The sequence below is a fragment of the Podarcis muralis genome, chromosome 15 (assembly GCF_964188315.1).
Source record: "Podarcis muralis chromosome 15, rPodMur119.hap1.1, whole genome shotgun sequence".
NCBI classification, from domain to species: domain Eukaryota; kingdom Metazoa; phylum Chordata; class Lepidosauria; order Squamata; family Lacertidae; genus Podarcis; species Podarcis muralis.
The window spans coordinates 20,370,081-20,390,410 of record NC_135669.1 but is presented as its reverse complement, the minus strand read 5'-3'; the positions used below and the strand labels follow the sequence as shown (position 1 = coordinate 20,390,410).

The 20,330-nt window shown below is 48.3% G+C and overlaps 1 protein-coding gene across 2 annotated transcripts in view; it reads left to right on the top strand.

The window, feature by feature from the left end:
* Positions 1–9,862, top strand: part of SIK2 (salt inducible kinase 2) — an 85,844-nt gene extending 75,982 nt beyond the window's left edge. Inside the window, exons 10-15 of one of the 2 annotated variants that reach the window (XM_028708640.2) lie at positions 199–427; positions 2,207–2,491; positions 3,460–3,623; positions 4,374–4,487; positions 4,744–4,832; positions 5,606–9,862. In XM_028708640.2, coding sequence (XP_028564473.2) covers positions 199–427; positions 2,207–2,491; positions 3,460–3,623; positions 4,374–4,487; positions 4,744–4,832; positions 5,606–6,173 — 1,449 coding nt within the window. In that variant the 3' untranslated portion in view covers positions 6,174–9,862. Of the gene's footprint in view, positions 1–198; positions 428–2,206; positions 2,492–3,459; positions 3,624–4,373; positions 4,488–4,740; positions 4,833–5,605 lie in introns of both variants that reach the window. The other variant, XM_028708639.2, reaches the window with a different exon arrangement.
* Positions 9,863–20,330: the final 10,468 nt, after the last annotated feature.

Sequence of the window (20,330 nt, the reverse complement as noted above, 5' to 3'; positions counted from 1 at the left end):
CAGCATCATGGTTTGTTGCACTCTGGTTGTATTCAATCAACAGATTGCCTCTACTGTGTTTTCGGATGCTGCTCAGTATCATAATTGTCTCTCACTTGACAGAGATTTCAAATGTCATAGAGTCTCTGCATACAAGTGCCACTAAGTAGATATTGTGTGTTTGTGGTTCTCCTCACCCTCCTTTTCTTAATGCATTAGGTGAATGGCTGCCTGTTGGATCCCATCCCCCCAATGATGGGGAGGAAAGGATGCCAGTCCCTGCCAAGCAGTATGATGGAGACTTCCATTGACGAAGGGATAGAGACAGAGGGAGAGTCTGAAGAGGATCCTGCTCAAGCGTTTGCAGCCCTGCAAGCCACTCGCTGTGGGAAGAGGCGTCACACTCTGGCAGAAGTAACCAATCAGCTGGTTGTCATGCCGGGCACAGGTAAGTAAATGCTCCAGGCTGGAGCCTAGGAAGTTGGAGTGGTGCCACAGCTCAGCTGGTTCATCCTTCCCCAACCTGGTGCCCTCCAGATGTTTTGGGCTTCAGCATCCAAACAAGTCCCATGCTGCCTGGGGCTAATGGGAGTTGTAGTCAAAAATATCTGAAGGGCACCAAGTTGGCTGGCTGGTTGGGCTAGTCCAGTCCTGCCCTAGGTCAGGATAGTATTCCTTATGTGAATCCACCTAATTCCAACTGTGGCATGTTGTAGACTGAGAGCAGGTGCACATGGAAGAGGGGAAAAGCTTGTTTTCTCCTGCTCTGGAGGGTGGGACTCAAACCAATGGCTTCAAGTTGCAAAAAATGAGATTCTGGCTAAACATCGGGAAGAACTTTCTGACAGTAAGAGCTGTTTGACAGTGGAACAGTTTCCCCCAGGAGGTGGTGCACTCTTCGTTCCTTGGAGGCTTTTAAGCAGAAGTTGGGTGGCCATCTGTTATGGATGCTTTAGCTGAGATTCCAGCATTGCAGGGGGGCTGGACTAGATGACCCTCAGGGTCCCCTCCAACTCTGATTCTATTATTTTAAAGGGCCTGTGGTGGACTTCCAGGGAGAGAGAAGTTTGGTTATACACTGAAGGTAACTTGAGGCAGAGGGTGGGGGGATTTTGAGGTCTTGGCCTAATTTTCATGCCTCACTGAATTTAGCAGCCAACAAAGACAAGCCCTGTGTGCACGGGGGGTGCAGTTATTACCTTGGAGCCAACAATGAATTTGCTTTGTAGGAAGATAAGAATGATAAATGTACAGATGGTTTCTGCTTGTTTTGCCAAGCAATCTCATGACAGTGTTCAAAGGCTGGGAAGAGCAAACAGTGTCAGCTAAGGAGCCACCAGTTAGTGAATGTTTCATAGCACTGGGAGCCAGTGGTATAGCCCCCAGGAGAACATCTCTCCATCATTCCTGTGCAAATGGGAGGAGGCTGCTGTTCCACCATCACTTGAGAACTTATTGGTGCTTGTTCAGTAACTGCGGGGTGTGTGTGTGTAATTCCTCCACCCTCAAATCTGCTTAAAAAAATCACAGTGGTGACGCAGCAAGAATCATTCTGCCAAAATTGCTGTTGAGCAAACAGCGTCTGTGGAGACACCAAGAGGGTCATAATGTAAACCAACATACAGGAGAGTTTCATTGTAATGTTTAGAGCATCGACCTTCAGATGCCCTTGCTACGTTCCAGCCTCGCCACGTACACAGTGAGTGTATATATTGCGATAAGCAAGGCTGGAATCACAGAGAAGCAACTGCCTGGCAAGTGCCCCTTGTGACTTCATGCAAAAGTGTTTGCATGATTTTTATCCTCTAAACGTGAGAAGGTTGTGTGTGCTCCTTTCCAAATATGTGTCATATCTGCTCACAATTGCTGTAGTAGAAAAGCAGTATTCAGCTCCCAGTGCGTTTGGGCAATTTAAAGAAGAAAACCAAAATGACTTGTCCTTAAAAGGTATCTTTTTCACTTTTCAAATGTGAAAATAAAAAATTCCAGGTGGTAGCATATTTTGTCTGACTGTGCCAATTCACACGGCCATCTGCCATCATTGTTTGAACCTGTCTGTTTCTGCAGTGTTGGAAAAGGGCTAAAGCAATGCAGCCTTGCTCATTTGGAGGCTATCTTAACATGTTCCAGCTAGCCACTAGAGACATGGCTTTAGACACAGCTGCTTAGTTTGCTTTGGTAGGTAATTGCTCATTCCACTTACTATGGATTTTCCTGTGTTCTAAAGGGAAAGTCTTTTCCATGGATGAGAACCAATCCTTGAGCAGCGTTGACTCTGAATATGACATGGGATCCATCCAGAGAGACCTCAACTTTCTAGAAGACACTCCTTCCCTGAAGGAAATGGTACTTGCCAATCAGCCAGCTCCTAGGATGACGCCTCCTTTCATTGGCCTGAGACCCGCTAATCCCGCCATGCAGGCTCTGGCCTCCCACAAACGAGAGGCCCACAACCGTTCCCCTGTCAGCTTCCGAGAGGGGCGCAGAGCGTCAGACACATCCCTAACGCAAGGTACCTTCCGTTAAGAAATCAAGGTGTATGGGCTGCAGCTGTTGGGGCAGGCAGTCTGGGTGGGGTGTGCCCTGCTACCTGGGTTAGGCCAATGGCTTTTGGGGTGGCCCCATGGTTGTCCTGGCAGCCAGAAAGTCCTGAACCGCCCCAGTCCTAAACTGACAATTAAGGTATGACTTCAGCATATGGCAAGAGCTATACAACAAAGATGCTAAACGTATGGACGATAAAGGTATCAATGACGACTAGCCATGATGTCTAGGCTCTGCCTCCACGTTCAGAGGCAGCAGAGCTTCTGAATACCAGTTTCTGGAAACCACAGAAGGGGAGAGCGTCCTTGTGTTCAGGTCCTGCTTATAGTTTTTCTGTGAACATCTGGCTGGTCGCTGTGAAAACAGGATGTTGTACTAAATGGGCCACAGTCCTGATCCAGCAAGCTCTTCTTATGCTCTTATTTACCACCATATTTCTTTTTGGGTTGGTAAGGAAAGGAGGGGATTGTGGGGCGGTCTCACAGTGCAACCTACTAACAAGTAAACCCTATTGAGTTCAATTGGAGCTATTCCTAGGGTGTTTAGGATTGCAGCCTACATACTTATCTGTTTTGTGCAACCTATTGTGTTCCCTAGTGCACATGGGCCTCTATATCAGGGTTTCTCAAACTTGGGTCTCCAGCTGTTTTTAGACTACAACTCCCATCATCCCTCGCTAGCAGGACCAGTGGTCAGGGATGGTGGGAATTGTAGTCCAAAAACAGCTGGAGACCCAAGTTTAGGAAACCCTGCTCTATATATACCTCCAGCTTTTTAGAAATTGTATGTGGATGTCCTGGAAATACATGTACATCACAGGTGCAATGAGCAAAACCCAAAAATAAACTAACAATTCAAAGCAGAGGGCTGCTCACAATCTTATCATCCAGGGATTGCTTTCCTTCTAAAAACTGCTCTGTCTTGTCCTCAATCCAGGAATTGTGGCCTTTAGGCAGCACCTTCAGAATCTAGCCCGAACCAAAGGAATCCTGGAGCTTAACAAAGTCCAGCTGTTCTATGAACAGATGAGGTCGGAAGATGAGCCTGCCCTGGCCTCCACGTCTCCCCATCTGCAAGACCTCAGGAGTGGTCCCCAGCAGGTACGCCATTTCTGGGGCATGTTTGCCATACCTCTTGTGAGCCATGGAGTCTTGCAGCCCTCCTTAAGCTACTCCAGCTGAAGCAGCACAGAGAAGTCAGGATGTGTCGGTAGGCAGAGAGAGCAAACTTAACTGGGGCACCAGCCACGCAAGAAGCCAACAAATCTGAGCTGGGTGTAATTTCTTAGCTGTTACCATCTTAAGTTCTGCATTTCCAAATCTGAAACCTCTTGGTGCCAGGGTGGGTTTGATTGGCGTTCAGAGTATAGGGATGAGGAGGTTGTGGACCTCAGGTCTGTGTGGGAGGGGTTGGGAGCTCTGCGGGCCAGGCATATGCAACGCATGAGCCACTAAAATACTCCTACTCAGAGGAGACCCATTCAAATTAATAGACGTGGCTGACAGGCTCGTTAACTTCAGTGGAGCTACTCTAAGTAGAAGTTAGTTGGATAATACCAGCAACCTGTGATTTCTCTAGGAAGCAGGCATCACTCACAAACATGCAGGCTTGCTGACCACACTTGGAGATTTTGAAACTTCTTTCCAGCCTGGCTTAGACCTGGATTGAATCCAGGGTTGGACCTGGATTCGGGTCATTTGCCCGGCTCCTGATCTGGCTCTTGTTTCAATGGACTTTGCTACTTGTCAGAGTTTTAAGTGGGAAATGTGGCCTCTGGATCAGCAGAAGGTCTCTACAGCACGTTCATCTTTTCCCTCTTTCTCTCTGTCTGTCTCTCTCTCTTCCCCAAGGAGGAAACACCCCAACAGCAGGAAGCTGCCTCTGCTTTTGCTAACGGCATCCATCCCCAGTTGCTCTCCAGGCGGCAGAGCTTAGAAACACAGTACTTGCAGCACAGACTCCAGGTATGGTGCCACCTTTGGAAGAGTTAGGCCACTTCAAACAACACAGAAGTTTATAGGGAGTGCTGCTGCCTCTCCTTCTCTCTTGTCTCCCCACTAAAATGGGTCGAGATACAAGACACACTACTCTCCCCTCCTCCAGTGTTTCAAATAACAAAGCCCTGGGGCTCTCGTGGCCGGCTGCACATATCATGGCAAAACTAGTTGTGATGGGGAGCAGTGGATATGATGTTACAGCGAGTCTTCTTTGTTTCAGAAGCCCAGTCTGCTTTCAAAAGCTCAAAACGCCTGCCAGGTTTTTTGCAAAGAATTACCCCGGAGCCTGGAGCAGCAGTTACAGGAACACAGGTGAGTGAGAAGGCAGCAGCGCCCACTGGTTTGGACCTGCTTGCTTTAAGAGTCAGGGGGAGCTTAATTAGGATGCTTTTCCACCCACCTCCAGATTAATGTGTCTTTGGATGAGGGCTCACAAGAATGCAATTCTGTATAGCATAAGAGGGGTGGATGGTTCCCAGGTGATCTCCAACAGTTGCCGCTCAGTGCATGTATGCGGGCAGCACTGAATTGTCGTGGGTGTGCTGCCCCATTCTCCTTGTCAGCAGTGATTCTCTCCAGATTGAATTGTAAGCCAGTCCAAAAAGAGGGGAAGGAATTCATGTATTTGCTTCTTGCTGCTGGCTTCAGGCTGAAATGGCTCTGCCTTGTAGATCTGGAAACTTCCAATGTGGAATTTGTCACCCCAAGGTTCTCCCAAAGCCGCCTCCAGCTCATTTTGCACATTTTCCTGCTTTTAAAATCTGTGTGTGTGTAAAAGTGCATACTGCATAGAATTAGAGCAGCGGTGTTTGCTCGTTTGTCTATCTTGGTTTTCTTGATCATTAAAGAAAATAATTCAAAAACTGAAGTATGTTTTTAAAAAGACTTAGTTTGAATTAATTTGGGGGCAGCGCAGCTGGTAGGTTTTCTGATCCTTGCTCCAAGTGGAGGTTTAGACTGGATGTCATTTTTTTATGTCTGATGCTAGCTTAGCAATCCAAAATCCTTGCCTCTAGAGGAGAAGAAAGTGGCATGGCTTTTAAGAAACTGGCTGAACCAACTTTTCTCGGTCTCTCTCGATCCAGGTTGCACCAGAAGCGGCTGTTTCTCCAGAAGCAATCCCAGCTGCAGGCGTATTTCAACCAGATGCAAATAGCGGAGAGTACCTACCCCAGACCAAGCCAGCTGTCTCTCACATGCCACGAGGAGCAGCAGCCGCCACCCCCTCCCCAGTTCAGTCTGGTGCAGCCCCTGAGCCCCGTCATGGAGCCTTCTGCAGAACAAATGCAATATGACCCTTTCCTTAGCCAATACCAGAAGCTTCAACTTGACCAGCCACCCTCACCCCCGATCCACGGTTCCTCTCGACTGCCCTCGCAGATCCCCCTGCAGCAGCAGCAGTATCCCTATCAGACTTGCGAATTGCCCGTTGGCGCCTCGTCCGAACCAGACTATGCCAGCCAGCATCCATATCCCCTGGGACCGACCCAGCAGAGCAGTGTAGCAATGACCGACAGCCGGCGGAGTTCAGATCCTCCCGGGTCCCAGTCTAGCTACGAGGCGTTAGGCCTGGTGGAGCTGCCGGGGCTCTTTGATTGTGAAATGATGGAGACTGTTGACCCCCAACATGGTGGCTACGTCTTGGTGAACTAGCAAGTTTTGGAGTGTTGCGGATGGAAGGTGGATTGTTTGAAGTGAAGGACGGAAATGCATGTGGATTTCCATGTACGTCCCATCCCTAAAATTCATGGTTTGTGACCCAACCCTTGACCTTAACAGATGACTATACAAACCCTCCTAAATTGGTACTAGCAGGGAAATGACTGAGCGTCACTCGCTCTGCAAGGAAACTCGATGGCAGGGGTTGTGGAGGCAAGGTACTGCACTTTCGATAGAAGAGGGGACTGCTTTGAAAGGAAAGAGGTGAGACACTTGCCGGGAAGAAGGAGATCTGCAAACCGTGCAGCCCCCGTCGGAGGAAGCCTGGAAGGGATCAAGAAGAGTAGCGAACATGGGACGACACCATGCTACTTGGCAATAAAAGCAATACATTTTTCATTGGAACTCTGCAAAGTTGTGCGCTGATATTGAAGCAAATCAGGAACGTCGCGTGCTGGGGATTGAACAACCTTTCTCTGAGCTGCCGCTGTAGAACTTGACTGCAGCCGATCCTCAGAGGACTCATGTGGCGCCTCTCACAATCTCCACTTCCTTCTGTTGACTCTCGCCAGGAAATTCCTGATCTTTATGAACCCTGACAAGCCCCTGGATCTTGTGACGAAAGGGTCCATATACCGTTGTCAAAAGAAGGCTGGAGTTGGACGTCCAGGATCTTCATAGAACTTAAAAGTGTGTTGGAAGCCCCTCCAGAGATCAATGGACAAGAATTGGGAGGTAGAGGTGGGGGGGTGGGGAAGACCCAGGGGTGTGTGGGGAGGCTATACAATGTTGCCCCTTGGGGGAGCATGGGGGGAGCTGTGATCACTGGAGAAGTAGTTATAAGCTGCCCTTTGTTGCTTTTCTGTTTTAAAAGAAGAAGCAACTTTACTTTGGACTAAGCAGTGTGTATTGCTTTTGGTTTCTTAGGCTTTGTATATTTCGACAGTTATTTAGGGAATTAGCATTTTAAGGACGAAACAAAATGAGCTTATCAGAAAACCCATGTGAAGTGATAGTGCTGTGCCTTTTTGGGTTCATTTTGAGACTCTTACGCTTTTTCTTTTTCTTTTCTTTTTCTGAAGTAGAAAATACCCCCCGTTTATGTCCATGCTGACGCCAAAGTCCCTTCAGAGCTCAAATTCCACCATGTGGAATGCAGGTTTAACGTTCTCCTTAAGTGTTTCTGACTTGTTCATCATTAGTATATCTGAAATGTTAAAAAGTATTACAGCAATATTTAGGATCAATAACTGTTGACTTGTTAACCACTTCAACAGGCAATCTGCTCTATCAAGCGTTTGGCCGAGACCTTTTGCGATGCATGACACGCTGGCCACAAAACCATAGGAAAGAATACAGAGGATCCCTTGAATTTGTCACGTAAGAGGATTTAGATAATAATAAATGCCGTGACAGTGTTAGGAAAGGCACTACGGGTTACTGAGCATCCTGCTGGGAGCAGATGAAGATTTAAGCACAACACAGATTTGTTTTAAGCACAAAGAACAATGGATTAGCAAAGTCGATCTGGCTGAAGACAAATGTAGGCCTGGTTCTCAACTGCGGGGCTCAACTGGCACCTGAGCTGCACCACTTTGGGCTGCAGGTGTGGCAGTGCCCCATCTGGGCCCTTCTGGGTGTGGGGCAGCAGAGGGAAGGCAGCTGGCAATAGGACCTCTGCAGCAGCTACCACCTGTTTTCAAGAAATTCAGATGCTTTAAAGAAAAGAAGCACAAACCTCAAGCCCTCTCACTCCCCAAGTGGCTGAAATGGTGCCTTGTCAGGCTTCCTAGTTTTCTAAACAAAAGGTTCTCAACGGAGAACTTCCAGTTCAGCCCTAATTTGGGGGCTTGTAAGGGGGAACATTCCATCCTGTGAGCCCCCCTCCAGCCCCCCCACCTACAGTCTGAAATGGTGCAGCCCAGCTTGGTGGTGAGAACTGTGCCTCTCTTCTTCAACTTTACCCCTCCCCTCCCGACCCATTTTCGTCCATGTGCCGCATTCACACTGTGCGATGCTTAAACTTCCCGTTTTAATTGCCACACCAACTGTTTGCTCCTAGCTGCTGTCTTTGCCATTAATTCCCCCCCCCCCCCCGCCTCAGCCAACTTTTGAACTCTCAGAGAAATGAGTGACTTGGAGACAGGCTTTGATTCAGCAAGGAGCTGTGTCCTGAAGAGACCTCTTGCCTTGCGGAATTCCTTCCTGTGGACGATCCTTGCCCTTAGGAACCGGGACCTTTGGGTTCTTGAGAGACGAGCCAGGAATTAATAACCTTCCGTTGACTTGTAAACTGCTGAAGCACGTTGACTTAAGGTGCTTTTCCCACAAGGAAATCCTTTCCTGCTGTATCCTATGCACTTTGGGTGGGGAGGAGAGGTCAGCCAAGCTGACGCCAACTGCCTTATTTCCTTGTAAGCAGTGGGAGGAACTCCCACTGGCCCTTGAGACCTGCCCACCCAGCTGCTAACCTCTTACTTTATTCAGTTTGCATATGGTGGTGGTGCTGTGAGCAAGCTTAAGTCAGCCATTCTTCTCCCCTTTGCTCTGTGGAGAAGGCAACCTCAGCCTTTGGACCCTGTCCAACCCACAGAAGCTTTTCACCGGGGGCATTGCAGCAACGGTCTACGTTAGCCAAAACCTTGATGGGCTGGACCTTGCGCTGTCTACTCCACCCCCCACGTTCTTAGTCTCCAGAGCTGTTTCCCACAATAGGAGGAGGCTTTCATTGTGCGTGGAAGATCTAAGTGCTGGTATGTTGGTGGTCCTTGACTTAACGCCCAGGAGATTCGTGAGCTGGCGTCTCCTTTGCAAGACGTTACTCCGTGGCGACTGGGGAGTAAGGTTTGTTAGGATCCCAGCTCACGTCCTTGCAGAGGGCAGCCGAAGAGCAGAGATCCACCAAGGAATAACGCAGCTTTGGCCTGCACAGCTTTTCCTTCCCCTGGGTGGGGCGGGGGCACCCAGAGCACAACCTGTAGCCAGCCTCAGGAGGTGGCTGTAGCTCCATATCCAGGTGCAAAGAAAGTGATAAGCATCACTTTCCTTGGCAGTCGCTTTGTACCTCAGCAGATGGGGCAGAAGTTCTGAATGTTGAACTATATCAGGCATAGCTAACCCCTTCTGCTTAACAGCTTGTGTTTCGGAACATTTGTTGTCATTTATATTACAACAGAGGAAACCATTTTTCTTAACTCTACATATCCTTAGCACACTTGCCTGCCTTCTCTCTCTCTCTCTCTCTCTCTCTCTCTCTCTCTCTCTCTCTCTCTCTCTCTCTTTTTTCTCTCTTAACTGCTCCTTCAGAATAGCCGCTTCTGTCGAGTCTGCTGTTGATGTCTGTTGTTAGAGGATTTGTGTATACTACTGTATAACAATTACTAGCTTTATTAGTTTTAATACAGGTTCCTTTGAAGAGACTTTGGTGAGATGTACATGGGGCGGGGGGGTTAAACAAATTTTTCATATGGAGACAAGTGCAATATGTGTGTGTGGTACGTTCTTTAATGTATTTTTTTAAGAAGAGTTAAAAGGGTTTTAGTCTTCGCTTTGGGAGAAATGCACTAGTTTGGTCAGCGCCGGTTTTTGGCGCATCCATCTGTAGAATCAACACGCAGTTGGTATGCTGGACTCTGTAAAAGCAATTACCGTGTATTAATGCAAAATAAAGAACATGGACCTTCTGGTTTTTTATGTATATACACACACATAAAAAATAATAATTGGTGAGCTGCAGTGGCCTTCTCTGTTCCTTCGCACTCCATGTTTGGTAGCCTTTCCCCTGGAGGAGATTCTGCACGCAAAAGGCACCTGTAGGCAACAAACTGAAAACCCAGATTCTCAAAAGGCTTCCTTCCCAAGTCCCGTTCCTGAGAATAGGCAGCCACCTTTGGAAACAAACAGTGGGAAGAGTTTTTACTTTGCAGGCAGCCTGCCAGAAAGAGACTGAGCAAGGAGTGATGCCCTGGACTGCAGAAGCACCTACTGCATAGGCATTTTCTCTCTTGGGACTCCACACCTTCACCCCTGGAAAAGAACCAGGCTTTTAATGTTGCAATAGACTTTGAGCGGTCTTTGTGGAATTGTCAAGTTGCCGGGGTAGAGCAAAGCTAGGAGACGGCTGAATGCATACGCAGCACTGGGGCAGGAGGGAGTGCCTCTGCCCCTTTACCTTTAGGATCAAACCATTCATGGGAAATATATTGCTTCCCTTTCAGAAATCTAATGTGTGGAGCAAATCTCGCCCATTTCTCTCCCTTTGCCATGCCCTGACCTTCCCTCCCAATATATTTTTGGTGCCACCACTGGCAGGGGCATGCAGACATATACTCTGCAGAATATATAATATGTAACATGAAAAGCAAACCACCTTCTTGCCAGAGTAGTTTCTTCAGCAAGGTGTCAAGCGGCCCTGTTCAATTCACGCTCTGTTGTTGACATCGGGAGAAGGATATTATGGTGATGAAAAACAGGAGCAACATTACAAGATGTCATTGCAACGATTCTCCTTTTCTTGTACTTTCTCTCCATTAGGATATGAATAATTCTGTTTGCCAGATATGATGGGAGTTGCAAATGGATTCCATAGATTAATTGGGGAACTTAAAAAATAATAATACTATATTCAGACTTGTTTTTCAGTGCAAGGCAGAGCCAGGCTTTGCAGAGAAGTCATACACTAATCAGAAGCTACGTCTAGCAAATCTGAGACATTTGATAAGCAACAACATCTGTGTGTGGTTATATAAAATCTTAAGGTCTCTCTACTCAGTAATGTGTGTGATGGAAGAAACTGATTTGAGAAGTTGAAGGAAGAAAATATTAACCATTTGTAATCTGCACAGGAACATACATTTATAGCAGGCTAAACCGGTCATGAGTTCAACTGTGTACTTGGCGGCTCCTTTAGCCCCACAGCAATGGCAGGCATGACCTGAGGAGGCTACTAATTGCAAAGCAATGCCCCTGTCCCATTTCTGTCCTACTTTATCACTGGTATCCATTGTCTCCTACGGCAGGGAGTTCCACCATTCATTGGCTGCAGTGGGTGATGGGTTTTTTTAAGATGGCTGTGTGTGAATCACTGTGTATACCTCCCACCAATATAATTGCCTATGGGGAAATATTTGCAATACATTACGGGTTTTCAGTTGTAAAGCATAGGCTCCCATTTTACTAACAAGCCAGCCAAGCAGAGGTTTTCCAGAACACCTTAGAGCAGGCTTCACCAACCTTGCAAATAAATATGGCATGATGAGCACAGGCATTATCTACACATTCCTAGTCAGAACTTACTTGCGAGAAAAAGACAAACCAGTCATGTTCATACCGTTTGGCTTTGTAAATGCACTTGCTATCTTGACAGACTGCTCTTTTGGAAGGTTGCTCTTAAGATAAAATGATGAAGCAGACTTTTTTTCTGAAACGAGAGTACCGTATTTTTCCGTGTATAAGACTATTCCCTAAAAAAGAAAGTCAAAAATGAGGGGGCGTCTTATACATGGATTACCCCCCCCCCCCATTTTCTTAAATCTGAGTCCCCAAAGATAGGGGGTGTCTTATACACGAAAAAATACGGTATGTAGACTTGAGCTCTTTCTCTGAACACATCATTGTTAATGGCCATATCGTGTGAGGTTTTTTAAAATCCTCCATGTGTTAAAAAAGCGATTTAATGTCTACATTTGAAGGGGACAGACATTCCAGTTGTTTGAAACCTTTCCCTCAGATTTTGGAACATAAATAGTAGCAACCTGTCTTTTTTTTTGCAATAATCCATCTAGAGTTTTGGGGAGGGGGAGAATTGGCAACAAGGAGCATAGAAGGAAGCAAATTAAACCGGGACGGCTATTTACTCTCCTAAATAGTCCAAGATGACGTGCGCTCTCTCTCTCTCTCTTTCCTTCCTCTGCTTCATGCACTGTGCTCTATATAGCCAGCATTTTCAAGCCAGTAAAACGATCAGGTGCCTTATATCCTGGAGGCTTCTAGAGAGAATGGAAGCGGAGAATGTGCTCTGAATGACGTCAGCTGGGTAAATAATACCCTGCATTGAAATTGCCAGAGTATGCATTACCCTTTCAGCGAGGCCCTGCTGAGGCCATCCTGCAAAGAAAACTGCACAGGCCAGATGCCTTTTTCTGCAGTATATTTCTTGTCTCTCTCTTTTTTGTACAAAGCCAGAGTAGGAATTCAAAGGAGCGGAAAAGAGGGGGAAGGTGCCTGGAGAAACAAAATCTGCCCGTGCTCAGCGTGGAAACACCTTGGGCAAGAGACATTTTCACTGGCTGCTTTCAGTTTATCTCAGGACTGGCCATGCAAAAACAGAGAATCAGCCGGTCACCCATTTCCAAATTCAGCACCCTGAAGACTGCACATCTCTGTTCCTTGCTTCTTTCTCATTTAACCCCGGAAAATAACACTGAAACATCTCTGTTGCTCACCTGTTTCTAGCCTCAAAAGTTTCCAGATAACTTCCAAGTTATTAGTTAACCTAGATTGTGGAAGCAGAATAAATTAAAGCAATATTAAATATTACCTAACAAATTTGGATCTCGGAATTTGTGCTTCCTGGGGACGGAATCCATAGAGCTCAGTGTTTGACTGCTACTGCTTTGCTTTATAACTGCTTTGGAGGAGCAAGTAATGATTTAGTGGCTGATGGCTCTCTGGATAGAAGGTAAAGGTAAAGAGACCCCTGAGCATTCGGTCCAGTCGTGGCCAACTCTGGGGTTGCGATGCTCATCTTGCTTTATTGGCTGAGGGAGCTGGCGTACAGCTTCCGGGTCATGTGGCCAGCTTCTGACGAACCAGAGCAGTGCACAGAAATGCCGTTTAACTTCCCGCCAGAGTGGTACCTATTTATCTACTTGCACTTTGACGTGCTTTTGAACTGCTAGGTTGGCAGGAGCAGGAACCGAGCAACAGGAGCTCACCCCGTCGTGGGGATTTGAACCGCCAACCTTCTGATCGGCAAGTCCTAGGCTCTGTGGTTTAACCCACAGCGCCACCTGCGTCCCTACCAATCTGTTTATGCAGCACTTCAATTTGCATCTACAAGGCAGTGTAGAAGTCTGAGAGAAAGGGCCCCTGCTCCTTTAGAGTGCACCTTTTAGCAAGAGAAATTGGGTGTCAAACCCTTTGGCTGGAGAGTGTTAAACCCTCCAGCTCTCTTAATTCCCCCTTGCCATTTCCTCCAGCTGCTAATTCATCTCCGACCTTCAACAAGTGGCAATCACCTAGGCAGATGTGTTGGCATGGCAACGGCTCCAAGGAGACGCTCTGCTCGCACTTGCCAGTGCCTGACCCACAGTCACCTTGTGCAGGAAGAGAAGCTGCGGCCCCCTCTCCCCCCACCCCACCCCAGGTTACGGTTACAGCCACACTTGGATTAGTGTGCATAATGCATAAATCTCTCTCATCTCTGCAGCCTTGCATGCAGCAGCCGCAACGCACCTGGGGACTGGAAGCAGCGCGGGTTGTTCCCAGAAGAAGCAAAGAAAGCAGTTGATATTCAGTCTGGACATGTATCAAGATTCTTGTTCTGACTGAATCAACCCATCACAATTAACGCTGGTATCTCTGTGTTGTCGATGAATGGCCAGGAGGTGTTTTGTGACTTGCCGGTTGAGGTGGGTTATTTAATGACACTTGCCTTTCTCTCTCTCTCTTCCAGTTAGCTTCAAGCTCTAAGGGGTCCGCACAGCCGACATTCCTTGCCAGAGCAAGCCTGACATCAGCGGTTGCCAAGGAAACGGGCTTATTATTATTATTATCAAAACCACGTTCTTTGGAAATTTAACGAAGTGCACATCAGTCATCTCCCTTTCTTGCCACTGTGGGGGCTGGTATCTTGGACAACACCTGGCTGGCATCCTAACCCCTCCAAACAACAACATAACATGTTTGTCCTTAGAGTCAGTGGCTGCCTCTGCAGGCTTGCTGTGAGCAAAGGGGGGGGGGAGGTATTTGGCATATTGAGTAAGTAGGCTTCCGCCTTGGCTGTCCCTGGTGGATGGGTAGGGGCAGCCATGTCACCTGTCACTGAATCGTAGAAAGGTAAACTACCTGAAGGAGCAGCCTTTCAGATTGGAAGGACAATGCAGACTTTCTCCCAGGTAAGTGGGGTTACAATGGCAGACTAAACGTTCCGAGTCAAAACAGCCTTATAGCCAGCTTTATCTAGAAACAAATACTGGATCCATTAATCCATTAATAACATTAAGTCATTTCAAGCACGTTGGAAACCCAATATATTTCTGTTCTCACCCTTCCGTTTGGGCGTTCCAAGGCTGTTGCTATTTTTGTGTGGGTTTCCATCACAAACTGGCCAAATCCCGGCTGTACAATTACTGTTGATGGTTGATGATCAGACTTTTACCATAAGGGAAGTGACTGGGAAACGTCTTGGAAAGTGCAAGCCGACACTTGCTTTGATGCAACCTCATCTAATCCCCCCCCCCCCAAACTGGGATGAGTACTCAGCCAGCAAGTTGTTCAGAAGCATCCTATGATTCCCACTGTCTTACCACATAAATTTTGGGTATGGGTCTGCCCAGTAGTACTCTGGCTGGTTATCCAGATTAAAAAACAAAACAAAACCACCCTGCAAAGCAATTTACACGCACTTTGTGGTAAGAGGTTGTCTGTAGGATTCAGCCACTGTTTTTTGTGACTTGACTCCTGGACTTGATGAATGCAGTAACTCATTTTCTGAAGGCCATTCGTACATTACGTGTGTCCGACACATATATTCCTCTCTGTGCCAGTATGCTTTTATTTTCTCTTTCTTGTTTTCCAAAGGGCTTATATCAGTGTTTGATTTTTCAAATCAGAACCCTGTGGGAACTGCAGCTGCTTAGAAAATGCCAAGCACCTCTGCTAACAAGAGTTCTCACAACAACCCTCCCTTTTATACCAAAATTCCCAGGGATGCTTTGGAAGCCAGTATCCTTCCAAGTCATCTTAGTGTTGTAAGCTTTCAGGCATCCACCTCTACAAAGCAAGGAATTATGTGGATATGGGGGGGGGGGTTCTTCGTACCACCAGTTACAAAATATTATGATCATTCCTGTCTCTGCATGTTCTCCGGCTCTCAGCCTGCAATTCTTGCCTCATGCCCCCGATGCACTTCAAAGCCCACTGACTCCTGTTCCTGCCTCTCTTTTATCAGCTATTTATTTATCCTTGTTCCAGTTCAAAGTCCAAAACCTTCCAGTCTTGTTTTGTTAACATTTCCCCCCCTCAAAAACAAGCGCATTTTTGATAAACAGCCAGCAGGGCTGGGCTGAGCGTTCTCTTTGTGGTGGTACCAAGGGGAATTTATTCTGGCACTGCGAGGATCCCATCACAGTGGCTCGTGAGGAGCAGCGAAGGTTGAGCAGCTCCCCTTCCCCCTATTTGTTCCCTACTTAACATGCATGCCAGACCTCTTTATGACTTGCTGTGTTTTGAAAAATAGGGGTCAGATAAATGGCAAGCCCTTATTGGGGAGCACAGTACAGTCCCCAAACACCCCATGTCTTCACATTATTAAAAAACGAAACGAAAAGTGAGTCTGGTATTCTTGATGCCACAAATAAACTGTTAAAGGTATAATAAAACACCAAGTGCCGTTCAGTGAAATTAGCAACCGAAAGCCTCTGCCTCGAGAAATTTCCAAACATTTGGCAGCCAGGGAAGCAGACATGGGCAAATACCCTTATACCAATTTGCGCCAGGAATGAGGGATTTTATGCAAGGGGCTCCCCACATAAAGGGTCCTTTGAACAATGGTTTAAAGGAAGGAGAGGTGGTGGCCCCCTGGCAGAGCAACAAAGAGGCAAGGAAGGGGCAACCGCTGCTTTTGCTTCTTCCCAATTCAATCCCTGGGACGTGCCTGGCGCTGTGGGTTAAACCACAGAGCCTAGGACTTGCCGATCAGGTCGGCGGTTCGAATCCCTGCGACGGGGTGAGCTCGTTGCTCGGTCCCTGCTCCTGCCAACCTAGCTCCTGTCAACCTAGCAGTTCGAAAGGATCAAAGTGCAAGTAGATAAATAGGTACCACTCCGGCGGGAAGGTAAACGGCATATCTGTGCGCTGCTCTGGTTCGTCAGAAGCTGGCCACATGACCCGGAAGCTGTACGCCGGCTCCCTCGGCCAATAAAGCGAGATGAGCGCCGCAACCCCAGAGTTGGCCACGACTGGACCTAATGGTCAGGGGTCCCTTTACCCTTTACCTTTAATTCAATCTCTGGTGTCACCTGGTAGGGCTGGGAATGCCCCATCTGAAACCTTGAAGAGCCACTGCCAGTCAGTGCTGGTGAGGCTGAGCTAGATGCATCACTGGTCTGGCTTGGTAAATGGCAGCTTCCTGCATCTTAAGGGCCATATAGCTCAGCAATGGGGGATTTGCTTGCCCACAGAAGATCCCGCTTTCAAATCCCAGCAACTCCCGGACTAGGGAAACCTCCTGTCCGAAACTCTGTGGAGAGCTGCTGCCAGCCAGTGCGGGCAATACTGAGCTGAAGGGACCGATTCTCTGACTGCATATATAAGGCAGCTTCCTCCCTTTGTCATTTATGTGAGAGAGCAGGCGAGTTGCACGCTGCGAGCTGTTTCCAGCTGGCAAGCTGCTGCAGCCTCGAGCCCAGCGCGAACTCATTCTTTCAGTCAACAGCGAGGCTTTGCAACAGCAGGGGGATTAATGCAAAGAGGCAGCTTGCTCGGCTCCCTCCGTGCTTCACCACCAGCTCATCGCCCCCATAAAGAGGGAGGGGAGGTCGTCACTGGAAAGTCAACGTTAGTGCTTCAGACAGAGAGAGGTAGCCGGGCAGGGTGACCTGTGGACAGAGAGCAGGACTGTCTGTTTTTCTCCTGCCGAGTGAGCGGGCCGAAGTTGTCACAGCGCTCTCTCGGATGCGAATCCAGAGGGAAACAAGAGCTCTTCTGAACGCAGATTGAGGCAGCAACTGGGAGGCAGCCAAAACCAACGCCAAGGCTTCAGGCTCCCTGGAGAAAGGGTCGCTGCATTCCTGGCGGCTGCCTGGTCACAAGGCGAGCCCGATGGTGACGCAACGCTGTCTGTTTACTGCCAGGAGCGAGCCCAGGAAAGAGCCTGCCCTGAGCGGACCCTTGCGGTGCCAAGGCGAACTGAGGTCAAGGCTCCTCCTTCTGGAAGCCAGGCAGGGGGTGACGAAAGACCCTGCTAAGGAGGCAAGGCCTCTCAAGTGCTGTAAAGGTGGATTTGGTGGGAAGTGAAGGGGGATTTCCCCCCTTTATTCCAATGACCTAGTGTGTTTTGAGCATAGGCTGTTTTCCAAAGGGGACAAGTGCTGGCTGGTTCTCAGGACTGGCCCGAGAACTTCTGCTACCTGAGAGGGAGAAGGACAAATTGCACATTTCAAGCCTGTAGGGTGGAAGGCAGGGAGACCAACAGTAGGTGGTGCCAGAGCCGATGAGAGTGGAGCAACCCTGAGCTCTTGTAGGTTGAAGGCAGACAGGTTGGTGGGGCAGTGCCCCTTTCCCCCCTAATGCAGCTGCCTCACAACCCCTTCCATGCAGAGACTGGCAGGTGGCTTTTCAATGTGGACAACGTCCTCTTCTGTACCAGAAGGCAGGATGAAGAGCACCTGTCACACCTCATGGTCCAAATAGCTCTGTCCTCCAGTACCACACCACTTCCTTCCCTTCCCACCCCACCCCGCATCTGTTGCCCGAGGCAGCTTCCTCCCTCTACCCGATATTAGGGCTGGCCCTTCTAGTTCCCCAACTCCAGATTACTTCTGTCCCCTAGCGAGCCCAATGAGGGGAGGGACGAGCTGGGAGTGATTTGACCTCTGCAAATCAACAGACATGGTGGCTCTTGGAAAGTGTCAGGCAATGGGGTTAAGGGGAAAGGATTATCCATAGATAACACATTTTTCAGCAGCTGTGAGATTTTCTCGCGTGTTATTTTGCTGCCTTCGCCTTTTCTTCTTTGAGATTAAGAAATCCACAGGGCGAACCTCTGGATCCAATGCTTTCTCTTGATGAATTAGTTTTCTATGCAGTTGGGAGTGTTTCCTCACAAGGGACATTAAAACCTGGACACACACCCTTGGCCTCAGGTGGTATATGCAACCCAGCAAAAGCTTCCCCATTGATTTTTTTATTATATAGTGGTCTGAAGAGGGTGACTCTTTGGTAAGGCTTATCTTGGTACTTTTTTTGAGAGACTGAAAAGTTGTATTGCAAGGAGAGAGAACATTATCCTGCAACCATAGAACAGCAGAGGGTAGGTATTTTGGGGGAGGCAACAGCTCTGCTGAAGCGGTATAATGCCTGCACCACAAGCTGATGCCTGCCATGCTGACTCACAAGCTTAGTGGGCACAATAGATTGTAACTGGTGTGTGAACTGCTGTAGAGACAACCTGGAACCTCCTCAGAATTTGGTGCTGGTCCAGAAACCCCACCCTGCTTGTGTTCCAGGGTCTGTCAGTTCGATTCGTAATCCAGATGCAGCTGCTTTGTTGTTATGCTTGATAATGTTAGGCAGCCCCGAGGGAATGCACAATATTTCACCCACTGGGCTGAATAAAGGTAAAGGTACCCCTGCCCGTACGGGCCAGTCTTGACAGACTCTAGGGTTGTGCGCCCATCTCACTCAAGAAGCCGGGGGCCAGCGCTGTCCGGAGACACTTCCGGGTCACGTGGCCAGCGTGACATCGCTGCTCTGGCGAGCCAGCGCAGCACATGGAAACGCCGTTTACCTTCCCGCTAGTAAGCGGTCCCTATTTATCTACTTGCACCTGGAGGTGCTTTCGAACTGCTAGGTTGGCAGGCGCTGGGACCAAACAACGGGAGCGCACCCCGCTGCGGGGATTCGAACTGCCGACCTTTCGATCGGCAAGCCCTAGGCGCTGAGGCTTTTACCCACAGCGCCACCCGCGTCCCACTGGGCTGAATACACCCTGTTATAAAACACACTTCTGATTCTCTTAGTAAGACCTCCTTTGGGCAGCCCTGCAGTGAGAAGGTTTCTCTCACTGAGAAAAAGGTGTAGAAAATTTGGTCATAGATCATTGGTAGAGCCTCTGCTTTGAATGCAGAAGGCCCTGGTTCAGTCCCTCCCAACTCTAGGTAGGGTTAGGAGAGAACCAGTTGTGGCTGGTGCCCATTGAGACTATTAGGGTAGGAACAAAGCTAACAGGCAGCGCAGCCAGAGCCAATGGCAGGTAGAGACATCTCTTGATTGGTTGCAAGCCAAAAGGTAGGCAGGTGCAGACTAGCTGAGGTGAGAGCTTGGTAGGGCTGTGCCCTGTTAGCCCTAACAGAGTAGCCTCCGCTAGAGGTAACCCTGTCTGAAACCCTCGAGAACTGCTGCTAGTCAGTGTAGACAAGGCTAAACTAGATGGGTCAATGGCAGCTTCATATCAGTGGACCTGGGTCACTAGCAGGAAGGAAATACTGGTTCCAGGTCTTAGCTGCAAAAGGATTCTTTGGTCATTAATGTGATCGCTCAGAAGTCGTGGGGGGGGGGGTACCCAAGCTTTAATTGAAGCATGCAAAGTCAGCTTTTTACTGCAAGTTCCTGATAGAGACAAATATTAAAACTTGGGCAACAACAAAGTTCTGTATTGGATGTCAAAGGTTAGTTGAGCTGCAGGAGAAGAGGAATTCCTAAGAAGCAAAGAGCCTCTTATTTTCTCTGGCCAGCATCCCCTAGTTGAGAACTGTGGCAAAAAATAACTGATCTTTATGAGCAGATCTTGCATTGAGGCAGCAGTTTCCTAATCTAATAATAGGCCCCGAGCTTGTTGATGGCATGATTCATGCTGCATTGCATAAACCAGCTGGAAGGGTCGCTCCAGTCTCCAGAACATCAGCTCGAGACATCGTGACTAACAAAACTCCCAGCTGCTCTCTGCCTTTCTGTACATAGCAAGGCACACGTGAGCCTCTTCTTTGCCCTACTGAGCAAATGGGGACGGAGGCCACACATGCACGGTTGCACCAATGTGCAAAAGCTCTTGTGGTGAGGACGATAGGCCTTCATGCAGCCTGCTTTGTGTAGCAAGATATTCCTAGCTGTTAAGGAGGGTTGAATTTTTTTGCCTTTTGCACAGCACAAAGGCACAAGAGAGCACAGCTTCAGGGTGTGGGCAGGAGAAAAGCCAGTGCTGTTTAGAAG